This window comes from Bacillus rossius, chromosome 1, assembly GCF_032445375.1.
Source record: "Bacillus rossius redtenbacheri isolate Brsri chromosome 1, Brsri_v3, whole genome shotgun sequence".
Classification (NCBI taxonomy): Eukaryota; Metazoa; Arthropoda; class Insecta; order Phasmatodea; family Bacillidae; genus Bacillus; species Bacillus rossius.
Window position 1 is genome coordinate 290,072,531 of NC_086330.1, and position 27,810 is coordinate 290,100,340.

At 36.7% G+C, this 27,810-nt stretch overlaps 1 protein-coding gene and 1 pseudogene across 1 annotated transcript; both read right to left on the bottom strand.

Annotated features, from left to right (window-relative positions):
- Nucleotides 1-883: 883 nt before the first annotated feature.
- Nucleotides 884-27,718, bottom strand: LOC134530165 (endo-polygalacturonase-like). Its single transcript, XM_063364801.1, has 2 exons — nucleotides 27,676-27,718; nucleotides 884-2,296 (listed from the first exon to the last, which is right to left on the bottom strand). The coding sequence occupies exon 2, from the start codon at nucleotides 2,185-2,187 to the stop codon at nucleotides 946-948; it is 1,242 nt and encodes a 413-aa protein (XP_063220871.1). The 5' UTR covers nucleotides 2,188-2,296; nucleotides 27,676-27,718; the 3' UTR covers nucleotides 884-945.
- LOC134527625 (endo-polygalacturonase-like) lies at nucleotides 22,191-23,436 on the bottom strand (annotated as a pseudogene).
- Nucleotides 27,719-27,810: the final 92 nt, after the last annotated feature.

The window sequence follows — 27,810 nt, forward strand, 5'->3', positions numbered from 1 at the left end:
TCCTCAAGTAGTATTTACGTCGGCCGCTAGCATGACGTCTAGTAAAAATACCTTCTTTACCTTAGCAAACTAAACGATGTGCCTTATTTGGTTTATCTACCTATTTGAAACATTGAGAGCTGAGAAAGAATTATTTTAAAAACTTTGGAGGAAATATTGTTGTCAATGACGAATTTTTGTTTTAACTATAACGTTTATTTGGTCTATTTGTGTTTCTCTACGCATGTGATGCACACAACACAAATAAGCCACGGAATTATGAAACATATACTATAACATTTTTTAAACAAGACCTTTTCAGAGAAAAGGTGATAATATTTACCATCAATACACTTTTATAACAATCGAGTAGAATTAATATCCTATGTCTGTCTTTATGCTTCACGTATGAGCTCCTTAATGATCACCGAGAAATGTTACCAGTTTCATAATGTCGCTATACAATTGAATTTATTTTAAGTCATACATAAAATGTTATTTTTCATCGCACTTTATTCCTGGCAGAAACATTGTTATTAATTTTAATGCTCTCCAAACGTATGACAAGGACCATTTATGTTATTACCACCACTACTCCAAATAATAATATTGAATATCGATTTACACCGATTTCCACTACTCAAAAGATTTAATGGTTTAAAATTTTGCACCTTCATAACTTTGTTCAATCGTCTGGTAAACTGTTTGTATTTCGTTGGGACAAAAACCAAATAGTGGAAATTTGTAGTAGTAGAAGGCTTTACTCGTAGAATTCTGGGAACCCATCTCAAAATAGGTACATATAAATAGCATCGCAAAAGAACACTAAAGCAATTAGAATATTTTATAGTTTTGTAGTATCGACTTTGTGATACATACAAACGAAAAAAAAAAACAGATTGTAGTTTTAAATAAACTTTTAATTCACTCTAAAAGTGGCAGTTAAAAAGACTGAAGCAAATTAATCTAATAATTATTGCCATAATATCCACAATTCTTAATACTAACATCATTTTTCCAGGATCCTGTAATTTTAGCATGATTCACTGACCAACGTGAACCTTCTTTTATGTGTACATCATTCATTTGAATGTATACAGGAAATGAATCGTTTAAGCCGTTAAATATAAAGTTTCCTTTGCTGTGGACCCAAATGTTATTGAAAGTTATGTTCCTGATCTCTGGTATGCGGTCACCCGTTTTGTTGTAGTAATTTGTGTCGAGACAAATTGGGTCCCGGACGTTTTCGATACAGATGTTTTCATATGTGATGTTAGTTACGAGACCTCCGTTCAGGGTGTCGCTCTTGATGTAGATTCCGTAGATGAGGTGATTGAGCGTGAGCCCGATAAACGTCACGTCGCTGACTCCATTATTGACTTCACTGCCTATCGCAACACCATCTCCGTGATTAAAGTGGTTGCTGTAAACTGAAATATGCCGTGATGGAGCAGTGACAGCCTTTATGGCTATGTTATCATCTACAGTGCGTATGTTGCAGTAGGCTATGGTGACATTCTGCGAGCCCATTGGGTTCACGCCATCAGTGTTGCGGGTGGCATTAGCCGAGTCGATGGTGATGCCCCACACTGTGAATCCATTTGTCTCGCTGCTGGTAAGGTGGTAAAAAGGAGAGTTCTTTAACGTGATCTGGTACACCGTGATGTCTACAGAGTTGTTGATTTGTATCAGTCGAGGATTGTTCTGGTATTTGCCGTTAACCTTAGCATCATGGGAGAGCTGCCACCATGTCGTGTTCGTCCCAGTCATTTTCTCGCCTCCTTGACCATCGATCGCACCTTTTCCATAGATTCCGCTGCCTTTGGCTCGGAGCATCGTGATGAAGGCCTTGCAGCCGACGCCGTAGTCGTCCAGAGTACCGCATGTTTTCGCTCCTTGGTCGTATAGCTTAGGGTCTGGTGTAGCCTTCAGGGTGACTGCTTTGTCAACCAGCAGACTTACACCAGATGGTATAGTCAGTGGACCAGAATGAAAGACACCGGATGACAAAGAAACTGCTTTCCCTGTGGTGCAAGAATTCAGAGCTGTTTGTATGAGATCGGTGTCATCCCGTCCAGTAGCTTTCAGTGACATGCAAATTTGTGGAGTCTTGGGTTCTGTAACATTACGGAGATCCCTCGCACATCCAACTTGAAGCAAGGCGAATATCACGATCTTTGTCAGAAATCTACTTGGCTGTTCATGCATTTTAACGCCACTTATGAAATGCGTTCCAAGTGTCGAATTATAAGTGAACTCGTCTATCCACTTCTGTTTGCTTGTGAAATCACCAATAGAGTCGTCTTCCACTGGCAACCTGTGAAAATAATTCAATATTAATGCCAACATTCTTAACTTAATTACTTTTATAGTTAATTTTTTGTTAAAAGTTGTCTTTAAAAGTATCAAATAGGGTGCCTTATGATACTGGATGGTTGGATAACCACTTATAATTCCAGCTTGAAATAGTTCATGTGTTTTAGAAAGGAGTTACATTTCCTTTGGGAATAGGTCGGGTGACAAAAGAAAATTCTTGTTTTGAGAGGTTAACCAATTTAAATAGCTTGGGAAAGAAGTCATCATGCCCTCTGCTGGTCTCAATTCAACCCCTTTTAAGATACAAAGTGCCAGGAACAGCCAATAAAAAAATTATTTTACACTATTTATAGTAATATTGGCAATAACTTCGTTAGGTAAACACTAGCTATTATACTATGAATAACTATTAACTTAACTGTCAATTATTTTTGTTAATGGCCTGCAGTTTCAAATTTATCTAACCAATAATGTGTCTTTATAAGTGTGAACATAATTACAGAAGGACGGTATTAATACGCAGAAATTATTTTCACCTGTGAGATATATGTAATATATTTATGATATGTAATAGGCCTATAGCGTATTTGGTAGGCCTGTGCGAATATTCGAATTTTCGAATATCAAAACGAATAGTTTATTATTCGTATTCGATTCGATTTCGAATACTAACACTTCGAAAAAACGAATATTCAGTCATTTACAAAAAAGGCGGAGCGGGATCACTACATCTGGCCACGTAAAGCCCGTTTGAACACAGTAATTCGGAGCGATAACTAACGTATTTTATGTAGAAGAATGTCGTCAGGTCGTTTAAAATAGATTTGAACTGTTAGCATACTGATAAAGATAAATACGTGTCTGTAAAATCCATACAACCGGTACGTTATAGGTGGCAGTTTTCAGATTAGAGGGTGAAACATGGTTTGTCGGCACTGTAATTTCGTTCCGAACGTGACGGCGAAGAGAAAGAAAATTGTACAGACCATGTGGAAAACATCTGGCCGCATACTCACAGCAAAGACTCCAAAAGCCTAACATGCTACGTCAATGTTTTTCAATAGGATAATACACATTAAACGACCGGATGCAGGCGGCAAACCCGCACCCCCCCCCCCCACCCCCACTTTATACCCTTCCCACCCTTCCCAAATTCCTCGCGTAGTGACAGCTCAGGCAATTATCCTGTCCCGCGCGTCAAAAAAAAAAAACTCTTGTTAAGAACTTACTTAAAAGCTTGCGATCACAATACATGGTGTACCAAGATTGTGAAGTAAATGTGTTTTCTATGATGGTATATCCACGGTTCAAAAATTCACTAATTAAGGATGAAAATTAAAAAAAATATATATGGGTTGAAAATTTGTGCAGGGAGGTATGTAAGCTGTGTAAGCTGAACACAGTAGCTGAAACTATAACTGAGACAAGTGAAGCTACAAGTGAAATGCCTATTAAGAAGTCATCTCTGTGGGCCTACGTGAAACCTTCAACAGCAGCTCAGTCTACTCTTGCAAGCTACTAAGAAACTATCCAAGGAGAAGTAAACGAATGTCTGGCAGCACCCTTAATCCCAAAGAATGAAAATCCTTTCAGTTTCTGGTCAGAGAAGGGGCGCACTTGTTTCCGAAACATAGCTGTGGTAGCAAGAAAGTACTTGCCTATACCTGCCACACAAGTGTGCAGTGAGAGACTTTTCTCAACAGCTGGCAACATTGTGACGTGTAGAAGAGAGAGAGTCTACTCCCCGAAAATGTAGAGCAGCTTGTGTTTCTCCACAAAAATTTAAATTAGCTAATATGTAGTGATGTGACAAGACTCTTTTTAATACGAACTAATTATAAAATTGGAGAACCTTAAATTTTAAGTACTGTCAGTTTTTTGATTCTACATACATTGTATCAGTAAATATGTACCTGTTATCATATTGTAATGTGATGTAATATATATAACATGTTTTATGGGATTTCAATTCTCATTCCAATTATTCGAACTCAATATTCGTATTCGAGAATAATTTGGTATTCGTATTCGAATTCTATTCGAACTAAAAAACTGATATTCGCACAGGCTTAGTATTTGGAAGAATGTGTGCTTCTTGCTGGCTCACGTGGCAGTGCTGCTGTGACATAGCTCCTGTGTGTTATCTGTAACGGTTTAATCAGCGTAATTAAATTCTATATACAAACATAGCCTGCAGTCATTAAACTGAAAATTAGGCTCATTTCTAAGAGTTAATCTTGTGTATCGTGTTAGGGTCAGTATACTTAACTGTATGTTACTCATTTAATACACATTTATAAAAAAAATACTACATGCAACCAAAACAGTTTTGATTTCATTGATTTTCTGTTGTGCTAATTTCGTTTATTTCGTGCATTTTACGTTTAGGGCAAGCACAAACAATTAGTGGCTTTGCACTGCTTATATTTCATCATTTACATGCTTACTCCCAAGGTGACTAAGACTAAGCAGATATTTCATCAATTCTTGGAGCCAACACGTAACTGGTTTAAAAAAAAAAAGCTTAAAAATCCACAGTTATTCAAGTTGTATGGAGTTTATTTATTAGATTCACAAATAAGTGGTTAATTTTAATTATTGCATGGAATTTGTGTATCAATTTTGAATCAATATTTTTTTTTGTTTACTTTTCAATTGAAATTGATGTAGGCCTAATGATAATTCATATTATATTTTGGTACATATTTATCATAAATACTTCTGAAACTTTTGAGGTATCACAATTCAATAGAGAATTGATTAATCCTGGGGTTACAACCTTAAAAGTTGTTTCTAATTGAAGTTAATGGTATCAGCTGTTTTTTTTTTTGTAGTTTAGTTTATTATAAACAAGTCACGCTTTTTTAAACTTAAGATTTAGTTTATATGTCTAATTTGCAAACAAGAAAACTATTAAATGTAATTATTCTAAAACCAACGTCACTTTGTTCGATTGTAGTTACTTGTTTTGATGTGTGATCACTGAGTCACTTAATTGGTTAAAGTTCCTTAAAATTATTTCGCCCAGCTTTTCAGATATTCTAGAGCCATCACTGTGATGGCTTTGTGGTTTTTGGAATGTAGGGGGACTATGCGTGTTAGATTGTATATAAATTACCACACATGATAGATATAATGGGAATCCTACACAGGTTTCGCTAAGAGAGTGCCTTAAAGTGAGTGTCGTGACATATTATTTTTTTGCTAGGTCGAGACCTAACATGGTTTAGAAGTTTTTCACAATTTGTATAGTAAAATATGAAATGGTTAGCAATGATTCATAAACAATCTAGGTTTTGTAACAGTAATATTAAACAAATTAAAAGCACAACAAATAAATTCAATAATTTATAATTATTAATCAAGCACTAAACGTATTCTTTTATTTAAATACAAAAAGGTTTAATGGCTACAAAAATAATCAACCATTTTCCACTATTATTGTACATTAAATTGATTAGTAAAATACTAAACAAGTAGTATATAATAGGGCATCCGAGATCAACGGGAGCCGGTCCGCCATGTTGAATTATGACGTCACGGCGGCCATCTTGGATGAGTGTAACGGGACACGGCGTAACGGGACAAGTAGGACATTGACCTTTGACCCTCAAAATCCGCCAAAATTGGGCAAAATTTGCCCAAAAATCCTCAAAATCCGACAAAATTTCCATTTCAGTGGAAAAAAATTCCGCCAAAAAATCTCAAAAATTTTGATAAATTGAAAATTCCCGTTTTCGAGGGAAAAAATTCCCGTTTCGAGGGAAAAATTCCCGTTTTTAGTCCTTAAAAATCCCAGCGACTAGAAAGTCCTAAAAGTGGCTTAAAACTCCTAAGAGCTAGCCGCTTTTCAGCCGCCGACCTTGAAAATAAGGATGTCATGGCAGCCATCTTGGATGATGACGGCACCGTTGCAATTTCCGTTACGGTCGCCATCTTTAAAATCTTTATTTACTATCCGATTATAATGAAAAAAATCATTTAATAAAATTTTAATAAAAATTTTTTAAAAAAAAAAACATTTACGACACGGAGTTCGGAGTCCGCGGTTCGAACCCGGTGAGGGCAAATAATATAAATGACGACCGATCCTTCCCCTGCGGTGGCTGCTGGCATACTGACTCCCACCACTTTTTTTCAAAGCATATATAGTCACCTAGTATGACGTAATGTCCGCCATCTTGTCTTCGTTGCTGGAAGCCATCATCATTGTATCGTCGGCGAAAGTGCGCTGATGACATGTTAGTTTGATTCTTATCCGCTAGAGTGCAGTAATCAATTATTGCTGTGACACCCGCCATCTTGTTATTTGGCCGCCATCTTGGAATCGTGTAATTATTTAGCTAGAAATACAGGAAAAGTTCCAAAATTCATTAAATAAATCACTCATTAATTTACATATTGATTCGATCCGCTCCTGTCCTCGGTTCGATACCCCATTCATTCAATAATGTGTAATTTTATGTAAAAAAATAATAATTACAATAAAACATGTTCAACATTCGTAAAGAGACTCTAAATCCTCTACGACCATCATCCTATCAGACATCAAGACCACCATTTTATAAATGCATAATTTTAATGCTAGAAATTCGGGAAAAAGTTCAAAATTCATTAAATAAATTTGTAATCTATATACTGATTGATTAGATCGACTTAGGTCCTTGGTTCGATCCCTGGCCGATACAAAACAAATTTAATATTTTAAAAAAGTACCACTAAAGTGACAGGTTTGAGATAGTAAAAACACCGCAAGTTCTTTTAAAATATACTTTTGTTACATAAATTCTACACAACTACAAGTACAAAAAGATACACAGACAAATTACCAAAGTTTCGTGGATCTCTCGATTCAAACAGTCTTCTTACTATACGGACTAAGTCCTTTACATGGCTTTAAAAGTATATTTAGTTTATCAGGTCGACATATTAGTACACCACAATTTTCACACAAAGATGAATTATCGACTTCATTAAAAGGACAGTGATACATTTCGTGTCGTTGTGCACTTGAATATTTGCTAACGTTTTGTTACAAAATATACAGCTTGATTTTAATGAATGTACAGCCAGTCTATCACAATTCCTGAGGTGCCGTTTTAATCTTCCATAGAGTATAAACCTGCTTAAACACCTGTTGCACTGATATTTAATGCGTTCAGAGTTATTACTACAATGGTATATTACATAATCCCGTAATTTCAAGTTTTTGATCTTCTCACAGTACGTGCAGTCGGGTGATGGAACACCGCTGGATGCTCCATCCTTCATCAATGCCACTGGAACTGTTGACAACCATTGTAACACTTCTGACATGTTAACTTCTGAAGCCTTTGAGGTCTGCTCTGCGGAAGATGTTGCACGCGTCGAAATCTCCTGCTGTGCTGAGAGAGCAGGTGTAGCTGTAGACGTCGTTGTCATCGTGCTCTGCACTGATGATGGTAGACCTTCGATCCAGGTTGGTGTAGATAGTGGTAATGATGCCATCGAGTTCTCAAGAATAGCTAGATACAGGTCTATTATGTTATACAAGTCTAACTATCCGATCCGTTCATCACCGCAGCAAGAGATGGACTGATGTCCATATCACCAGGGTCTCACTTATATAGACTCATCAGCCGGTACAACACAAGAGTTCAAACAATAACCATGTTCATTATACTCGCACTTAACTTTCTCTGAGCATTTTTTATAATGAAGATGTAAGCTATCAAGACGTGAAATTAGTTTTTTTGCACTTATTGCACTGAACTTGTATTCTTTTAACATTATTAGAACAACTGCTTCTTTCATGTCTGCGAGCATTCGAGGTGATAGTAAATGATGCGTCACAGTACTTGCACTGACGCAATGTACGCTCTTCATTAGTGGAAGTATCCATTGCTGATGATGAAACATCGGATGATGGTGGTATCACATTTGTTGAAATCTCCTCCAATGTTGACGTCGTCGTCGTTGTCAACGGGATCTGCACCTTCTCCGTCGTAGCTGTCGTAAAGTTTCCCGTAGACGATGGTACAACCTCCGAGTTCGACGTTACAGTCGGTAAAGATGCCATCGAGTTCGCAAGAAAAGGTAATCACGCGATTTATGCACCAGATATAACAAATTAGGTGATCCTTACACCGCCGACGTCAGTAACAAACTGAGCTTCCTGCTGTCTAGGACTCGCTTATATACATGCACCGTATGGAATAATACGCTAGTCAAATCAAGAACCATCTACAATAACACTAGAGTCAAAACAACATTAAAAATAGAAGGACCATCATCGAAAAGGCAGCACATTTGGAAGCACCGTCAACGAAAAGGCAGCACATTTGGAAGCACCGACAACGAAAAGGCAGCACATTTGGAAGCACCGACAACGAAAAGGCAGCACATTTGGAAGCACCGACAACGCAAAGGCAGCACATTTGGAAGCACCGATAACGAAAAGGCAGCACATTTGGAAGCACCGACAACGAAAAGGCAGCACATTTGGAAGCACCGACAACAAAATGGCAGCACATTTGGAAGCACCGACAACGAAAAGGCAGCACATTTGGAAGCACCGACAACGAAAAGGCAGCACATTTGGAAGCCCCGACAACGAAAAGGCAGCACATTTGGAAGCACCGACAACGAAAAGGCAGCACATTTGGAAGCACCGACAACGAAAAGGCAGCACATTTGGAAGCACCGACAACGAAAAGGCAGCACATTTGGAAGCACCGACAACGAAAAGGCAGCACATTTTGGATGCACCATCATAAAGGGAGCACATTTAGAAAGCACCATCGAATAAGGAAGCTCCATCAACAAAAAAAAAAAGCAAAAAGGAAGCACAAGTTACGAGATCTAAGTCTTAGTTAGAAATCAGAATACAAGAAACAAAAACATGAAATTCTTATAATTTTTTATTATTTATTTTATTTCTTTACATTATACAAATGCAAGTAAAACAAGCCATTATTGTATGTAGCCAGCTTTCCTCAGTTTCTTGAGTATGAAGGATATTTCTTTGATGCACGAATAGTTTCCTGCACAAAGCGAACCATGTAGAAGTCTTAGCCGGTCAACCAATATGTTTGGATCTTTCAATGATGTGTAATCATTCTCTTCTACCACCATCTTCCTTGCACGTTTATAATAAATATTATGATCTCTGGTTTCTTCCGTTTTACCACCAACCTCAGGGTAACTTTCATTTTTGAGACGGTGATCATCACAAGCTTGATCAGATTTATTTAATATATCACGTCGTTTCCATCGTTTCGGTCTCAGGACACCGCCACATTCTTCAATCTTGTCAGCTTTAGGTGCTTCATCATAGTCTATGTCTTTGTCAACAGCCTCAGAGTCACTGTAACAATCACCGTAGAAGGGTTCGTCTTCACCCAATTTACCGTAATAATTCGATGTTGATGATGTTGAAGTGTCTTCATCGTCTTCAAGCTTCCTTTTTAGGAGTCCATCATTTTTACAAAGTAGGAAAGATCTACTTGAATTCGGCTGGAATATATTCTCACTTTTCACGTTAAGGATTCTTCCATTGTCTTCATTCTTCCGTAAATCATCATCAAACTCCTTCAAACTAAGTTCTTTGTCGAGATCGGTAGAGCCAAGAAAATTATTGTGGTAATTCAGATCACTCTTCCTTAGTCTAGTAGATTCATCGTTGTCCTCTAGCTTATACGCAGGCTTGGCGTTACAAGTTCTGCCATGTCTTTTTAGGCTCTCTCTCCGCGTAAACGACTTGCTACATCGAACACAACTTATCATATTGCGCAGTGGATTTTTAACACAGTCATTCTTCTCGTGTTGTCTTTTATTCTTTCTCAAGATAAACTCTTTGCTGCAAAACTTACACCTATGTTCTTTCGATACAGCGCCAGATCCCAAATCGGAATTCATATTAGTTACTGAGACTAATGCCAGATACCAATTGAGTGTTTTAAATTAGATCCATTACTTAAATATAATTTTTTTCCATATTTCATCAGCGAGAATTAATATATCTCATGCAAAAGTACTTCATGCATGTAGTTATGCTTTTCAACAACAGATGTCGCCACATGTTGCTTGCAGGTAAATAATATTTAGTTCTTTTATGCGGGATGCAGGATGCTCACTAACGATCGCAAAAGAAGGATGGCTTCGCTAGACTCCAAGGAGAAGGAAGTCCGTCCTTCCTGTTAGTTCTTCTTAGATTTCTCAGAGATTATTATTATTTGACTGAGAAATGATATTTTTTTTTAATTTCCACCTGATAAAAATATTACAAGTGTTGATTAAGTAGCAGAAATTTACTAATTAAATGTAACCTTAAATAAATTAACATAACTCATTAAATAAAAAAAGTCCTTCATGAAGAGATCAATTGCTCATCTGTAACCAGAAGCACTTGCAGAAAACCATCAAAATATTGTCAAGTATAATCAGGAGCACACGGAGGAAACCATCAAAATATTGACAATATTTTGATGGTTTTCTGCAAGTGCTTCTGGTTATAGATGAGCAATTGATCTCTTCATGAAGGATTTTTTTTATTTAATGAGTCATGTTAATTTATTTAAGGTTATATTTAATTAGTGAATTTCTGCTACTTAATCAACACTTGTAATACTTTTATCAGGTGGAAATTAAAAAAATATATCATTTCTCAGTCAAATAATAATAATCTCTGAGAAATCTAAGACGCACTAACAGGAAGGACGGACTTCCTTCTCCTTGGAGTCTAGCGAAGCCATCCTTCTTTTGCGATCGTTAGTGAGCATCCTGCATCCCGCATAAAAGAACTAAATATTATTTACCTGCAAGCAACATGTGGCGACATCTGTTGTTGAAAAGCAGAACTACATGCATGAAGTACTTTTGCATGAGATATATTAATTCTCGCTGTTGAAATATGGAAAAAAATTATATTTAAGTAATGGATCTAATTTAAAACACTCAATTGGTATCTGGCATTAGTCTCAGTAACTAATATGAATTCCGATTTGGGATCTGGCGCTGTATCGAATGAACATAGGTGTAAGTTTTGCAGCAAAGAGTTTATCTTGAGAAAGAATAAAAGACAACACGAGAAGAATGACTGTGTTAAAAATCCACTGCGCAATATGATAAGTTGTGTTCGATGTAGCAAGTCGTTTACGCGGAGAGAGAGCCTAAAAAGACATGGCAGAACTTGTAACGCCAAGCCTGCGTATAAGCTAGAGGACAACGATGAATCTACTAGACTAAGGAAGAGTGATCTGCATTACGACAATAATTTTCTTTGCTCTTCCGATCACGACCAAGAACTTAATTTGATGGAGGTTGATGATGATTTACGGAAGAATGAAGACAATGAAAGAATCCTTAACGTGAAAAGTGAGAATATATTCCAGCCGAATTCAAGTAGATCTTTCCTACTTTTTAAAATGATGGACTCCTAAAAAGGAAGCATGAATACGATGAAGACAGTTCAACATCATCAACATCGAATTATTACGGTAAATTGGGTGAAGACGAACCCTTCTACAGTGATTGTTACAGTGACTCTGATGCTGTTGACAAAGACCTAGACTATGATGAAGCACCTAAAGCTGACAAGATTGAAGAATGTGGCGGTGTCCTGAGACCGAAACGATGGAAACGACGTGATATATTAAATAAATCTGATCAAGCTTGTGATGATCACCGTTAAAAAATGAAAGTTACCCTGAGGTTGGTGGTAAAACGGAAGAAACCAGAGATCATAATATTTATTATAAAGGTGCAAGGAAGATGGTGGTAGAAGAGAATGATTACATATCATGGAAAGATCCAAACATATTGGTTGACCAGCTAAGACTTCTACATGGTTCGCTTCGTGCAGGAAACTATTCGTGCATCAAAGAAATATCCTTCATACTCAAGGAACTGAGGAAAGCTGGCTACATACAATAATGGCTTGTTTTACTTATATTTGTATAATGTAAAGAAATAAAATAAATAATTTCAATTATAAGAATTTCATGTTTTGGTTTCTTGTATTCTGATTTCTAACTAAGACTTAGATCTCGTAACTTGTGCTTCCTTTTTGCCTTTTTTTTTTGGTTGATGGAGCTTCCTTATTCGATGGTACTTTCAAAATGTGCTGCCTTTATGATGGTGCATCCAAAATGTGCTGCTTTTTCGTTGTCGGTGCTTCCAAATGTGCTGCCTTTTCGTTGTCGGTGCTTCCAAATGTGCTACCTTTTCGTTGTCAGTGCGTCCAAATGTGCTGCCTTTTCGTTGTCGGTGCTTCCAAATGTGCTGCCTTTTCGTTGTCGGTGCTTCCAAATGTTCTGCCTTTTCGTTGTCGGTGCTTCCAAATGTTCTGCCTTTTCGTTGTCGGTGCTCCCAAATGTGCTGCCTTTTCGTTTTCGGTGCTTCCAAATGTTCTGCCTTTTCGTTGTCGGTGCTTCCAAATGTGCTGCCTTTTCGTTGTCGGTGCTTCCAAATGTGCTGCCTATTCGTTGTCAGTGCTTCCATATATGCTGCCTTTTCGTTGTCGGTGCTTCCATATATGCTGCCTTTTCGTTGTCGGTGCTTCCATATGTGCTGCCTTTTCGTTGTCGGTGCTTCCAAATGTGCTGCCTTTTCGCTGTCGGTGCTTCCAAATGTGCTGCCTTTTCGTTGTCGGTGCTTCCAAATGTGCTGCCTTTTCGTTGTCGGTGCTTCCAAATGTGCTGCCTTTTTGTTGTCGGTGCTTCCAAATGTGCTGCCTTTTCGTTGTCGGTGCTTCCGAATGTGCTGCCTTTTCGTTGTCGGTGCTTCCGAATGTGCTGCCTTTTCGTTGTCGGTGCTTCCGAATGTGCTGCCTTTTCGTTGTCGGTGCTTCCAAATGTGCTGCCTTTTCGTTATCGGTGCTTCCAAATGTGCTGCCTTTTCGTAGTCGGTGCTTCCAAATGTGCTGCCTTTTCGTTGTTGGTGCTTCCAAATGTGCTGCCTTTTCGTTGTCGGTGCTTCCAAATGTGCTGCCTTTTCGTTGACGGTGCTTCCAAATGTTCTGCCTTTTCGATGGTGGTCCTTCTATTTTTAATGTTTTTTTTGACTCTAATATTATTGTAGATAGTTCTTGATTTGACTAGCGTATTATTCCGTACGATGCATGTTTATAAGCGAGTCCTAGACAGCAGGACGCTCAGTTTTTTAATGACGTCGGCGGTGTAAGGATCACCTAGTTTGTTTAATCTGGTGCATAAATCGCGTAATTTCCTGTTCTTGCGAACTCGATGGCATCTTTACCGACTTTAACGTCGAACTCGGAGGTTGTACCATCGTCTGCGGGAACCTTTACGACAGCTACGACGGAGAAGGTGCAGATCCCGTTGGCAACGACGACGACGTCAACATTGGAGGAGATTTAGAAGATATGATACCACCATCATCCGAAGTTTCATAATCAGCAAAGGATACTTCAACTAATGAAGAGCGTACATTGCGTCAGTGCAAACACTTTAACGCATCATTTACTATCACCTCAAATGCTCGCAGTCATGATAGAAGCAGTTGTTCTAATAATCTTAAAAGAATACAATTTCAATGCAATAAGTGCAAAAAAAAAATTTCACGTCTTGATAGCTTACATCTTCATTATAAAAAATGCTCCGAGAAAGTTAAGTGCTAGTATAATGAACATGGTTATTGTTTTGACTCTTGTGTTGTACCGGCTGATGAGTCTATATAAGTGAGACCCTGGTGATATGGACATCAGTCCGTCTCTGGCTGTGGTGATGAACGGATCGGATAGTTAGACTTGTATAATATAATAGACATGTATCTAGCTATTCTTGAGAACTCGATGGCATCATTACCACTATCTACACCAACCTGGATCGAAGGTCTACCATCATCAGTGCAGAGCACGATGACAACGACGTCTTCAGCTACACCTGCTCTCTCAGCACAGCAGGAGATTTCGACGCGTGCAACATCTTCCGCAGAGCAGACCTCAAAGGCTTCAGAAGTTAACATGTCAGAAGTGTTACAATGGTTGTCAACAGATCCAGTGGCATTGATGAAGGATGGAGCATCCAGCGGTGTTCCATCACCCGACTGCACGTACTGTGAGAAGATCAAAAACTTTAATTTACGGGATTATGTAATACACAATTGTAGTAATAACTCTGAACGCATTAAATATCAGTGCAACAGGTGTTTAAGCAGGTTTATACTCTATGGAAGATTAAAACGGCACCTCAGGAATTGTGATAGACTGGCTGTACATTCATCAAAATCAAGCTGTATATTTTGTAACAAAACGTTAGCAAATATTCAAGTGCACAACGACACGAAATGTATCACTGTCCTTTTAATGAAGTCGATAATTCGTCTTTGTGTGAAAATTGTGGTGTACCAATTTGTCGACCTGATAAACTGAATAGACATTTAAAGCCATGTAAAGGACTTAGTCCGTATAGTAAGAAGACTATTTGAATCGAGAGATCCACGAAACTTTGGTAATTTGTCTGTGTATTTTTTGGAACTTGTAGTTGTGTAGAATTTATGTAATAAGAGTATATTTTAAAAGAACTTGCGGTGTTTTTACTTTCTCAAACCTGCCACTTTAGTGGTACTTTTTTAAAATATTAAATTTGTTTTGTATCGGCCAGGGATCGAACCAAGGACCTAAGTCGATCTAATCAATCAGTATATAGATTACAAATTTATTTAATGAATTTTGAACTTTTTCCCGAATTTCTAGCATTAAAATTATGCATTTCTAAAATGGAGGTCTTGATGTCTGATAGGATGATGGTCGTAGAGGATTTAGAGTCTCTTTACGAATGTTGAACCTGGTTTATTGTAATTATTATTTTTTTTACATAAAATTACACATTATTGCATGAATCGGGTATCGAACCGAGGAAGGGAGCGGATCGAATCAATATGTAAATTAATGAGTGATTTATTTAATGAATTTTGGAACTTTTCCTGTATTTCTAGCTAAATAATTACACGATTCCAAGATGGTGGCCAAATAACAAGATGGCGGGTGTCACAGCAATAATTGATTACTGCACTCTAGCGGATAAGAATTAAACTAACATGTCATCAGCGCACTCTCGCCGACGATACAATAATGATGGCTCCTAGCATCGAAGACAAGATGGCGGACATTACGTCATACTAGGTGACGATATATATGCTTTAAAAAAAAGTGGTGGGAGTCAGTATGCCAGCAGCCACCGCAGGGGAAGGATGGGTCGTCATTTATATTTTTTTGCCCTCACCGGGTTCGAACCGCGGACTCCGAACTCCGTGTCGTAAATGATTGTTTTTAAAAAAAAAAATTATTAAAATTTTATTAAATGAATTTTTTTATAAATTTTAAAATTTTTTTCATTATAATCGGATAGTAATTAAAGATTTTAAAGATGGCGACCGTAACGGAAATTGCAACGGTGCCGTCATCATCCAAGATGGCTGCCATGACATCCTTTTTTTCAAGGTCGGCGGCTTAAAAGCGGCTAGCTCTTAGGAGTTTTAAGCCACTTTTAGGACTTTCTAGTCGCTGGGATTTTTAAGGACTAAAAACGGGAATTTTTCCCTCGAAACAAGAAGTTTTTCCCTCGAAAACGGGAATTTTCAATTTATCAAAATTTTTGAGATTTTTTGGCGGAATTTTTTTCCACTGAAATGGAAATTTTGTCGCATTTTGAGGATTTTTGGGCAAATTTTGCCCAATTTTGGCGGATTTTGAGGGTCAAAGGTCAATTTCCTACTTGTCCCGTTACGTCGTGACCCGTTACACTCATCCAAGATGGCCGCCGTGACGTCATAATTCAACATGGCGGACCGGCTCCCGACTCCACAGCCTGAAGCCTGATCTCGGATGCCCTATTATATACCTACTACTTGAACAGTACACAAACAAAATTCTACAGGATCATGAATGCTTTATTCACCCCCTCGGTGAAAAATTCAAAAAGCCAATCACTCATCCTGCCTTCTTTATTGGCTTAAAAAAACATTCTTTTATCGTTATTAGTACCTGTAGTACATTTCAGCTTCACTGTCACACTTTAGAGCAGTGGTTCCCATCCTTTTTTTTCATCAGGGACCACTTTAATTTATTTATTATTAGCAGGGACTACAAGGTTAAAAAATAATCTGTATCAATCTAAAAAATAAACTTTAAGCCTAATCGTTCAATGTTAATCGAAACGTTTAACATAAGCATTTTATAAAACCAAAATAAACAATTAACAGTGTTATGATTGAAAACATATATTTTTAGTACACAATTCAGTTTGCATCAATGATATTTTTGAGCTTGCATCTTCTGTAAAAGATCTTGAATTCTTGGGGTAGTATTTTTGCTCAAAGCTACACGCATATAATCAGTTACTTTCAGTCGATTCCTGGATTTGTTTTTAATGTTCAGTAATGAAGAAAATCCTTGTTCGCATAAATAAGTTGTTGAGAAAAGAATAAGAAAGCGCAAAGCGATTTCTCGAATTTTAGTATATGAAATTGCTTTCTTACACCAAAACGTCTCCAAAGGATCAGATTCAAAAGCGCCTTTACAGTTCCTGTCATTTTGTAAATCAATGAGTTCGTCTTGGATTTCTTCTGCAACTTCTCTAGCGTTAGTGCCAAAAGGGTTGCGTATCAGTTTTTGGTCCACATTAGCTTCTGTATTGTTATATTCTAGGAAGTAACGGTTGAATTCATCAACCAACATTTGCAAATGACATTTGCTGTTTTTTGTATGCTTTCCCTAAACATGACATACTTTTTGTCGTCAAGGAGTGCCTTCAATGTTGCAACTGCACTATAATTGCCCTCGCCAACTTGACTAATCCATAACTTAAGTTTGCAAATAAAAGCACGAAGTTTATCTTCGAAATTAAAAATATTTGCAACGCCTTCTAATTGTCTATTTCCTGAACCTTGCATTTGCAAGTTAAACTTATTTAAGTGTGTAAAAATATCCACAAGATATGCAAAATGCATCTGGAATGTCAAATCAGAAAACTGTACTAGTAAGTCTTCCATTTTTTCTCACCTAGAAACAACTCAATCACTCCTCTCAGCTCGTATAATCTTTCCAGCATATTGCCTTTCGACAACCAACGAACCTCTGTGTGAAAGAGTAGGTTCTCATGGTTGGAGTCCATTTCAGTGCACAGTTTTTTTAAAAAGGCGTGAATTTAAGGCACTGCTTTTAATGACATTTACTACTTTTGTGGCCAATTTCATTGTTTCATTAAGGCATTTAGTAAGAGTCTTGGAAGCTAACGCCTGGCGATGAAGGATACAATGCGATGTTAATGTTGACGGATTCCTCTGTTTGACTAACGATGCTAGACCGGAATGTGATCCTAACATCGTAAGAGCACCATCCGTACAGAAACCGACTATCTTTTCCCACATAATGCCATATTTCTGTAAATATCCAGTTATTATATTCATGACGTCGATACCTCTTGATGTCATTTCCAGTTCCTGAGAAAACAACAGTTCTTCTTTGATTATGTTGTCGTCGTCTAAAAAGCGGACAAAAACAAGTAACTGAGCACAATTATAAATGTCAGTGGATTCATCGCACTGCAAAGAGAAGAATGGTGACATTTTAATTCTTGAAACAAGTTGCTCCTCGATATCATTTGACATGAGTTCAATTCTAGCTCTCACCGTGTTGTTCGACAAAGGTATATCTTGTAATTTTTTTTTTTGCTTCTAACCCTAAAACTTCTTCCGACGGCTTTGATCAAACAAGGTTTCACAAGAGTTTCTCCTATTGCGTGAGGCTTTTTTGATTGTGCTATTAATTTCTATATCTCAAACGATTTACTAAGGTTTTTTTTTTCAGTTGATGCATATCTTGTACCACTAGGCCCGAGTTTATTTTTTTTTTTTTAATTCTCCAATTTTCCTTGAAAGAACTCTGGTGGTCGGTCAGAAAAATTTGGATGAATCGTTTCTAGGTGACGTTTTAATTTCGCTGGCTTCAAGGCTTCGTTCGCGAGAACAGTTACGCATATAACACTTTGTGGTTTTATTTCTCCATTACTTTCTATCAAAGTAAATCCAAATTTAATGCAACTATTATCATATATTCTCTTAGGCGGCATTTTCTGAAAACAAAACCAAAATGCAATAGAATGTACTGTGTTATGATTATATTATGTTTTATGCCAAGTAAAAGATTAAAAAATAATATAGCTAATTTTTTTCATAATTCATAAAATAAATCATTAAATAAATAAATATAAACTGGCATCCAAAAAATTCTAACCTCGCTATCATTTTTTTACAAACTTAAATCTTTGCTACACAATTTAAAAAATAATGTTGTCTAATCGTTAAAAACAAGGGTCTTGGTAGGTACCTTAAATTTCCCTTAACCCTCTTGGTGCCAGCCTCAAATTGTCTAATTCTATGACGGTTATACTAAAAGTGCCAAGTTATTTTTAAATGAATTACATATCTGGAGTTAAATATTAATATCTTTTTTATCTTTAATAACTTTTTACCTTTAATAACTTTTTTACCTTTAATAACTTTTTACCTTTAATTACTTTTTTTACCTTTAATAACTTTTTTACCTTTAAGTATGGAAGTATAAATTTTTTACATCTTATAAATAAACTATTCTTTGTCATTTTTTAAGATAAAATTAAAACATATAATGCATTTCTAATTATTTTATTTTAAAGTTCTCGTTAAAAAGTTATATTATTTTTAATGGATTGGCGTGCGAATAGGGAATGGTTATCAAAGTAATATTCTTGGTACTAAGAATTTCGTGGGAAAATATAATCACTACAACTATTACAAAAATGATTTTCAACGCACAATAAACAACAAAGAATAACTGGCAATTTATAATATCCACGAAACTGCTTATTATTTTTTGATAAAGCAACTTAATAATTTGTTTGCCAGAAATTTATAATTTTTGTAAATATTTACAAAATAAATTTTTATAAGCAGGAACACATACTTATGTAGAAAATAATTAACACTTATAATTTACACAAGAATCAAAAGATAATTTTTTTAAAAATAAAAGTTGAATTTCTCACAACGGAAAGTTAAATTCAAAACGAAGAAATGTGCAGAAACGCAGTACCAATCTGTTTCACATGCTGTTCGAAAACAGCATGAGAACCCTGCTCTCTATCAGGGAAGGAAGACAGAAGCGTGACAGCTCTGAGTTTATATATATGTATGTATGGTCAACTGTAACTAATTGGTGTTCTTACGGGGTTTGGGCGCCTATTCTCTCCGCAGCAGATCTCAGGAACGCTGCTGCTGTATTGATTACTAAGACCGCTAATCCAGCTAGCACGTCACTGCATTGTATTACTGTCAAGAGAGTAATTATTAAAAAGAAATTTGGTAGTGTGGTGTGACTAGTGGAAATTTGCATTACCTATGACCAGGTCTGTTTTAGACGTAAATGAAGTTTAATGTAAATAAAATAGTAATAACTGGAAAACATACGATTTTAATGGGTTCTTAAATATTGACGTGAAGTTACTGTCAACATGTAATTCAGCAAGAGGAACAACCAAAATAATTTATAGTGTATGATAGCATTTTGTTCAGACCTATGTGTCAGTAAGTAGATGTAAATGACGTCACAGGAACACATCGACTACCATTGCCGGGTCTAGCTATAAGCTGTCGGAGGCTGGAGGCTCTCTTCTTAGGATCTCCAGGTGGTCTGCTGCGACGCTGGAACACTGGACGCTGGAAGCTGATATTGGCGAGCTACAGAATATCTGAAGTAGCCGGGGGTCTGGCTCAAGAATCGACTTCCCTCTCGTCCTAAAAAGTCTGTTTTAATTTGGATCGGTCTCACCAAACGTCGTGGCCGATCGTAGCTGGCGCTGACATCAGTCGTCCGGAACCACTACGGGGATGAACGGAACCGACGCGGAAGTTGGCACTAGATGTCGCCGATACTCCCTATCTGAGACTTATTCAGTCTAGAACTATTCTCACAAATCATAGTATGGAGAATTCTGTATAGCACACGACCGCGGATGACGCGAATCTTCAATTCCTCGGGTGGCAACCAAGGCTTTGGTTCGTCCCAGCCCGAGAAACGTCTTCCCGCTGCAAGATGGCGATGGCGTCTCCCTTTCTTCATCCTTCTAACTATTTATTTTCCGTCCCTAGCAACCAAGGAGCTATAGAAAAATCAGCAAACCAAATTAACTGCATTGTGAAATAAAACTTGGATATTAGCCTGTCAGAGTGCTGAACTAAGGCAAATGAATAAAGTTTCCAAAGAATAATGCTTAGATGGCCCTGAAGTTAAAATGTGTGTTGTCTCTGGCAATAAGATGTGTTATATATGTTAGATTTTGGTTGTCCTCTTTACAATAAAATTATTAAATACATAAGATCGGCTTATGAAATATACAATAAATGTTACTATAATAATCAAAATAATAATAATATAACTGTAAACAGTTGGACTGGTTACACAACTCTGTTCTCTATTTTGAGATAAAGCAACTTAATAGTAGGGCGAGTCAAACCAACAACGGTAGAGTGCGCTGCAAGTGTCGTAAATGCGTCTTTGAAAGAAAAAAATATTCAGGCCAATTTTTCTAACCTCCAATTTTTCGTACGACACAGAAAAGGCTATTTATCCGACTTTGGCATTAAAAGAGTTAACAGTGATTTTATTCCGTTACGAAAAACCTAAAACAGCATAATAACAATTCAACAATTTTATGATCGCATATTTTTAAGAATTTTTGTGGCTGGCTCCACTTTTTAATTTGGGAGGCCAGTGTTCTTTTACTATCTTAATTTTTAATTTAATATCGCTTTATTTTATATATAATTAGGTTTTCAACTAACTGTACCTAACTGTTGTGAACATTTGTAATATTGTAATATACAAACACAACAATCATACGTAAACTAACGTCCACATTCTGTTTTGTAATTGCATGTTTTTATTAAAAAAGTTTTACAGAGAAAAATGCGTAGCCTACTTACCCTGTTCATATTTTATCAAAATATCCATAAGAATATTGAGAAGTTACAGATGTTGACCCACTAAACAGCTAAACAGAATCACTAACACAACACTGCTGAGCAAAACAAAATAAAACGTACAATTGACTGACCGGCTTGCGCCATAATGTTTAGTCAGTTGCTTGCCCTTCCCCCGGTCGCCTGCGCGCCGCGCTCGCTTTTGTTCACCGACGTGCGTTCATTAAAAGTTTGAAATCTTTCACGGACCATATTTTAGCTCTCGCGGACCACTGATGGTCCGCGGACCACTGGTTGGTAACCACTGCTTTAGAGAGATAATTTTGTACTACTTATACAAACAAAAATTTGCGTATATTTACAAAATGTATGATTTAGCATAACTATTTCAGTATGGCCAACGCCTCACTACATAAATGTTTTTGAAGCTTTGAAATAACAAATATAGTGTGCCAAGCTCTTTGAAGTGAAAAAATTGATGTGGCTAGCGGTAACTATGTTGTATTTTGAGGTGATGAAAAAAGGGTACATATGAATCAGGTTTATCAGAATGTACCACCTCTTTACATTCATAGAAACATCTTTACTCGAACTACCCATAATTTTGTTTTTAAGTTGACACAACCTTAAAAGTACATATTACTCTCATAATGTATTAAATCCATAAACTATGATCATGCAAGATGTGAATACTTCTTTGAAATACAGACTATATATTCAAATATAAAACATATATTTGCTTTAAAATCGTACCGTAATACTTAAAGCCACTAAAAACTAAGTTATGCGTTAAAACTGCATGGGAAGATACATTTTGAGATAATTTTACAATTGTAACATGTAAATTATTCTCATATTCTTAAAAAGAGTTTGCTCTTACTTTATGTCACTGTTGATCCAACAGTAACAAGAAGATTTTGGGGGGCTAATATTAGTAGCTAATTGTTTCCAGCATGTCCACAATAGCCATTACTTGCATCATCTTCCCACGCTCCGGTAATCTTGGCATGGCTCACTGACCACGAAGAACCTTTCCTCACGTGCGCATCCCTCATGTCGACTCGAACAGGGTATAAGTAGTTGAGGCCTTGCAGCATAAAGGCACCGCTGGTATGCACCACTACGTTCCTGTAGCTGATGTTCCGGAACTCCGGAATCCTGCTACCGGTTTGGTTGTAGTAGTTCGTGTCGAGGCAGATGGGGTACCGAACATTCTCGATGCAGATGTTCTCGTAGGCGATGTTCGTCACGAGCCCGCCGTTCAGGGTGTCGCTCTTTATGTACAGCCCGTAGGTGAGGAGGTCCAGGGTGAGACCAGAGAACGTGACGTCGCTGACTCCGTAGTTGGTTCCGCTGCCTATCGCCAGCCCGTTCCCGTGGCTCAGGTGGTTGTCGTGCACGGAGATGTGTCGCGACGGGGCGTGGAGCGACGAGATGGCGATGTTGTCATCGACGGTGCTGATGTTGCAGTGGGCGATGGTCACGTTCTGGGACCCCGTCGGGTCGACGCCGTCGGTGTTGCGCGTAGCGTTGGCCGAGTCGATGGTAATGCCCCACATCGTAAAACCACTCGTTAGGCTGCTGACGAGGTGGTAGAATGGGGAGTTCTTCAGAGTGACCTGGTGCACCGTGATGTTCATGCTGCTGGTGATCTTTATCAGTGTAGGGTTGTTCTTGTACTTGCCCGCGGCTAAAGCGTTGTGAGAGAGCTTCCACCACGTGGTGTTGGTTCCGGTCATCTTCGCGCCTCCCTGGCCGTCGATCGTGCCCTTGCCGTGGATGCCGCTGTATCGGCCTCGCTCGATGCTGATGAAAGGTTTGCAGCCTGATCCCAAGTCGTCTAACGTGCCGCAGGTGTGTTTACCCGTATCGTAGGTACAACTTGAGATTTGGGAAAGCTTTAAGAGTCACGTCACTGTCCACAATAAGACTGACTCTGGGAGGTAACGTTAGCGGACCAGATTAAAACACGCCAGAAGTCAGTGCGACGGCTTTCCATTTGGTGCAGTGAGTGAGGGCCGTTTGAATATGATCAGTATCGTCTTTGCCGTTTGCTGTGAGCGATGTGCAGGTCTAGGGAATCTTGGGTTCTGTGACATTGCGAAGATCTCTTGCAGTTCCAACTCGTGTCAGTGCCAGTACGACGAAGATTGCCACGCGGCGCAGTGCACGTGGCTGTTGCATGGTGGTTAAGTTCCGTGAATTCAGTCAGAACTTTGTTTGACACAAATCATCAGCCTATTTGTGTGCACTTGAGTACTGTTCATAAAAAAATTTATTTTGATACCACCTGTTAAACCAAGAAACATTGTCCACTTTTACCTTATTATCATTACAGTTGAGAATATTAGAAGCTCCAGTACATTTTTCTTATAAAATATTTAGTAGCGAAAATTTACTGCGTTGTAATATTTACTTCAAGTGGAAATAAAATCCCATTTTTGTCAGAAACTCGCAAATAATTTGTTTAACAAACAACATAAAATTACCTAACTTACAGGCTGAACAATACTTTAGAGACTTCATAAGTTTCTTTGAATATGAAAGTAAATATCCCTTGAATATCCTGTGATTAAGAAATTGTCCTTCATCTTATATATATATATATATATATATATATATATATATATATATATATATATATATAATACTAGCTTTTACCCACGGCTTCGCTCGCGTTGATGTCCATAAATAAGTAACAAAGATCATTGCAAAGAAATTTAAATAATATGGTAATTGTTTTTTTTATTGCGTAACTGGTATCATCAGTATTTAAAAATTCTAACATACAATTTAGCTTAAAAACTGAAAACATGCTTTATTGAAATATGTTCCTCTATTAAAAAATAAACAATTTTAAATACTAACATTTTAAAAAGTTCAAATTATTAACGTATAATAAATTCATTTTTCTTTAAAAGATCTTAAATCAGAGTGTTATTCTAAGATGCTCCTGTATACTATGTTATATGTTTTTTCTGTCCTGTGCAAATATGTGTAGATTTCGGGCATTGGACACACGCGAACAGGCTACATATAGTTGGCAATGGGAAAAGAATGGCTTTTCCAAATGTGCCCTTGCTACCTGCAATGTTTTCCCTTGCGCTTTATTAATGGTAACAGCAAAACTAAGCCTGACGGGAAACTAAACTCTTTTGAATTGGAACCTTAGATCAATGGGGATAATTAGAATTCGAGTTATGATAACACTTTCCCCTTTACCGAAACCTGTTAAAATAGTGGCACCAAGTATATTCTGCCCTAATTGTGTGATCTGAAGCCTCGTTCCTTTACATAGTCGAGGAGCATCTAGATTTCGCATAAGCATTAACTTGTACATTTAGTTTAATTTGAAGTTTATGTGAGGGTACACCCGAAAGTTCAAGTGAATTTAAACACTCCACAGGATATGAAGTGCTTTGTTCTGTATCCATGATGTATCTATTGACAAATACTCCTTCATTTCCCCTTGCACCTCTTTTAATATATGTGTTGATTTTATTAACGATATCATTTTTTGGCACCAATATAGCTCTGGCGCACAACCACTGATCACCATTCAAATTTTGTTGCAAGTCCGGAAAAACTTGAGTAATAAGATCCGCATCGTTTTATACTAAATTACAAAATTCTCTTGAAAGTAAAATATAACCTTCAGCATCAACGTCCAAACAACAATCACCGAAGAAAATAAACAGACACCTAATCTCAAAAATTAAAAAAGTTTAAGTATTGCTTGGTGTTAACAGAAAAATAAAATTGAATGGTGAATTGACCGCCGGTATTACAGTATTAGTTTGGTGAATTATTTAATTTACTTATTGAAACTCCAGATGGCGTTAAATTTCATTCAAATTACTCAAAATCTCAGTCGGGCGATCATACATCTCAATATCAATTTGTTTGCCCTTCGGAAAAATAATATATATATATTTTTTTTTTAAAGTGTCCTATGTCCTTAACTATACCCTTGTAAGCTATTCATACAAAATTTCATGATGATCGGTTGAGTAGTTTCCGCGTGAGAGCGTAACAAACAAACAAACAACCAAACAAACTCACATTTGCATTTATAATATAATTAAGGATGTATGGTACTGTTTTCTCAACGTCATAATTTTTTTATTACAGTGATTCATAATACTTGTAAACAAAACTGCAAAGTATAATTTAATATGCTCTCGCAAAAATGTAAGCATTTGTATTTTTTTCCCTAAAGTTTGTACATATGCATAATTGTGCGTGCGAGAGTGAGAGAGATGTTAAGTGATTTGATATTGTGGTGTATATGTGTGTGTGAGGTTTATTTATAGTTTCAGCCAGATACTGTTTGGCTGTCACTCAAAATCCACGATAAAAAAATTAAAATTTAATTTATTAAATTACATGTTCTTCTACAGGTCTGTCATTTGCCTTAATCTACATTAATAATGTGTTATTAATATAATAATATACCTTACTTATAATATTGCAAAATTATCAAGAGTAACAAATAGTATTAGCATCAGTTAACAAATATTTTAACTGGACATTATTTAGAAGAAATTATTATTATAAAACGTAATAGTTATGACATTGAATGTTTTGCTAATTATGTATATTAATTGTTAACTCACTTTTAACCGTTCTAAGAAAAATATAATAACTAAGTTATATTTAAATTCTAAGTACAAAACTACATAAAAATTAAAAGCACGATAAGGTGCGTGCTGCGCGTTCTAAATAAATGTGTAAGCCATTCTTGAACTGTAAATATTCTGGAATTAAAGCTTGAGTAACAATTGTAACCTATTGGACACAGATAACAAATCCATTGTATTTGAGAAGAAAACACAACCATACTTCAAAAACGTTATATATTTCGAAAGACAACCGCGTCAAAGAATTGAGCCATAATCAGGAAGATAAGGCTTTAAGAAGAGTGGCAAAATGTGTAATTTTTCTTTTAAGGCTGGTAGTTCTATGTATGACACTAGCTTGTATGTTACGTACATTTCCTTCTAATTTCAAGACACTAAACTGGCGTGCAGTATTTTTCGGAAATGTGTTTTTTATTAGGATTAAATAGATAAATTATATTTGATTGAGTAAAAATTATATTCCTTTAAGTTTCACTTTAAATTATGAATTTTAAACTATGTTGTCATTTTTATTGCTCTAAAATGAACAGAAAAGTAATTAAATGAAATCTTCACAAGCTAATGTTAAATTATTTTTAATAACACATGTGATCAAAACCTTTAAGAAATTTGTAGCAGTTTTTAAATGAAGCTTTACTGTATAAATAGCAGGCATACGCATGTATCCAAACATAATGTTCTTTGAAATCCTTTTTCTTGTAAATGTAGGCTGTTTTGTGGGTAATAAAACTGTTTAAAAAGCGTTGTTTTGTCTCCTAATACAATTTGTGTTGTGCCATAGCCAAACGTTATGTTAACCATTGCCGCGGGCTAAATAAAACTTAATTGAATGTAAATTGAATTATTGTTTTTCATATTTTAACTAATTGTTAATTTTTGATAAGTTCAGCATACTGTTTTCACATTTAGGTTTGATACTTCCACTATCCATTTAAAACTTACCTATAGTTTCATAAATGTAATTTACACGTGCACAGATGTAGCACGCAAATATTTAAATCCTCAGTAGTTTCCACAACGAAAAGAGTAATTAATATCATTTATGATCCTCACCAATGTCACGAAAATAATTTTATTTTCTATAGTTTAAATGGTTATAAATATTAGTTTTCTAATAAAAACATAAATAAGATTGTGTAATATGTACAGTTTTCAGACGCGTATCAAATTTATGTGATTCCTCCTTTTGAGTTAAAAAGAGCCACAGAGGCCGAGTGTTCAGGTCACTCGCGACCCGGGTTCGATTCCCGGCGGGCCACGTCCGCACTTCTCGCGAGTGGGAAACGTGGCGGACGTTGCTCCGATCCAGTAGGTTATCCAGGGTACTTCAATTTCCCATGCCCATTCATTCCATCAGTGTTCTGTTCATATCACTCTATCCTCATAATCTATCATCATCCCGATGTCGCCGAGGTGTTTAGCCCTAATTCATTCACCCTTAGTTTTCAATTGTCAGCAAATGCATTAGTATGGTTCGGATTTGAGTGATAATTGGGGTAAGAATATTAGTTTGTACTGAAGTTACTAGTTCAATAACATAAAAAAAAGTTAATTGTGTTGTATTTTAACTTATCTGTAGTATTTATAAATATATATTAACTATTCAATTGCCATATTATTAGGTATTATGGATCGCACGCTGATCCGAAACATTACTTCTTGCAATGTATAAAATAGAATTTCATCTTAATGAATTTTAATAGGTAACAGCTGTAACGCTTAATTAAAAACTCAGATTATAAACTAAAACTGCTTACCCACATACTGACCAAAATGTACTTACTTCTGTAACGGGAGCTCAGATGAATGTAGACTTACCTCAAGTGTGAAAATCGTCTGGTCAAGCTTCACATTTTATATGTGTGATCGCAATATGTCATACTGTTTCTATAAGTTATCTGATAATTTATGTAACGAG

Excerpts from the sequence above, each read along its gene's own strand:
- LOC134530165 (XM_063364801.1), bottom strand. The coding sequence starts at position 2,187 with ATGCATGAACAGCCAAGTAGATTTCTGACAAAGATCGTGATATTCGCC.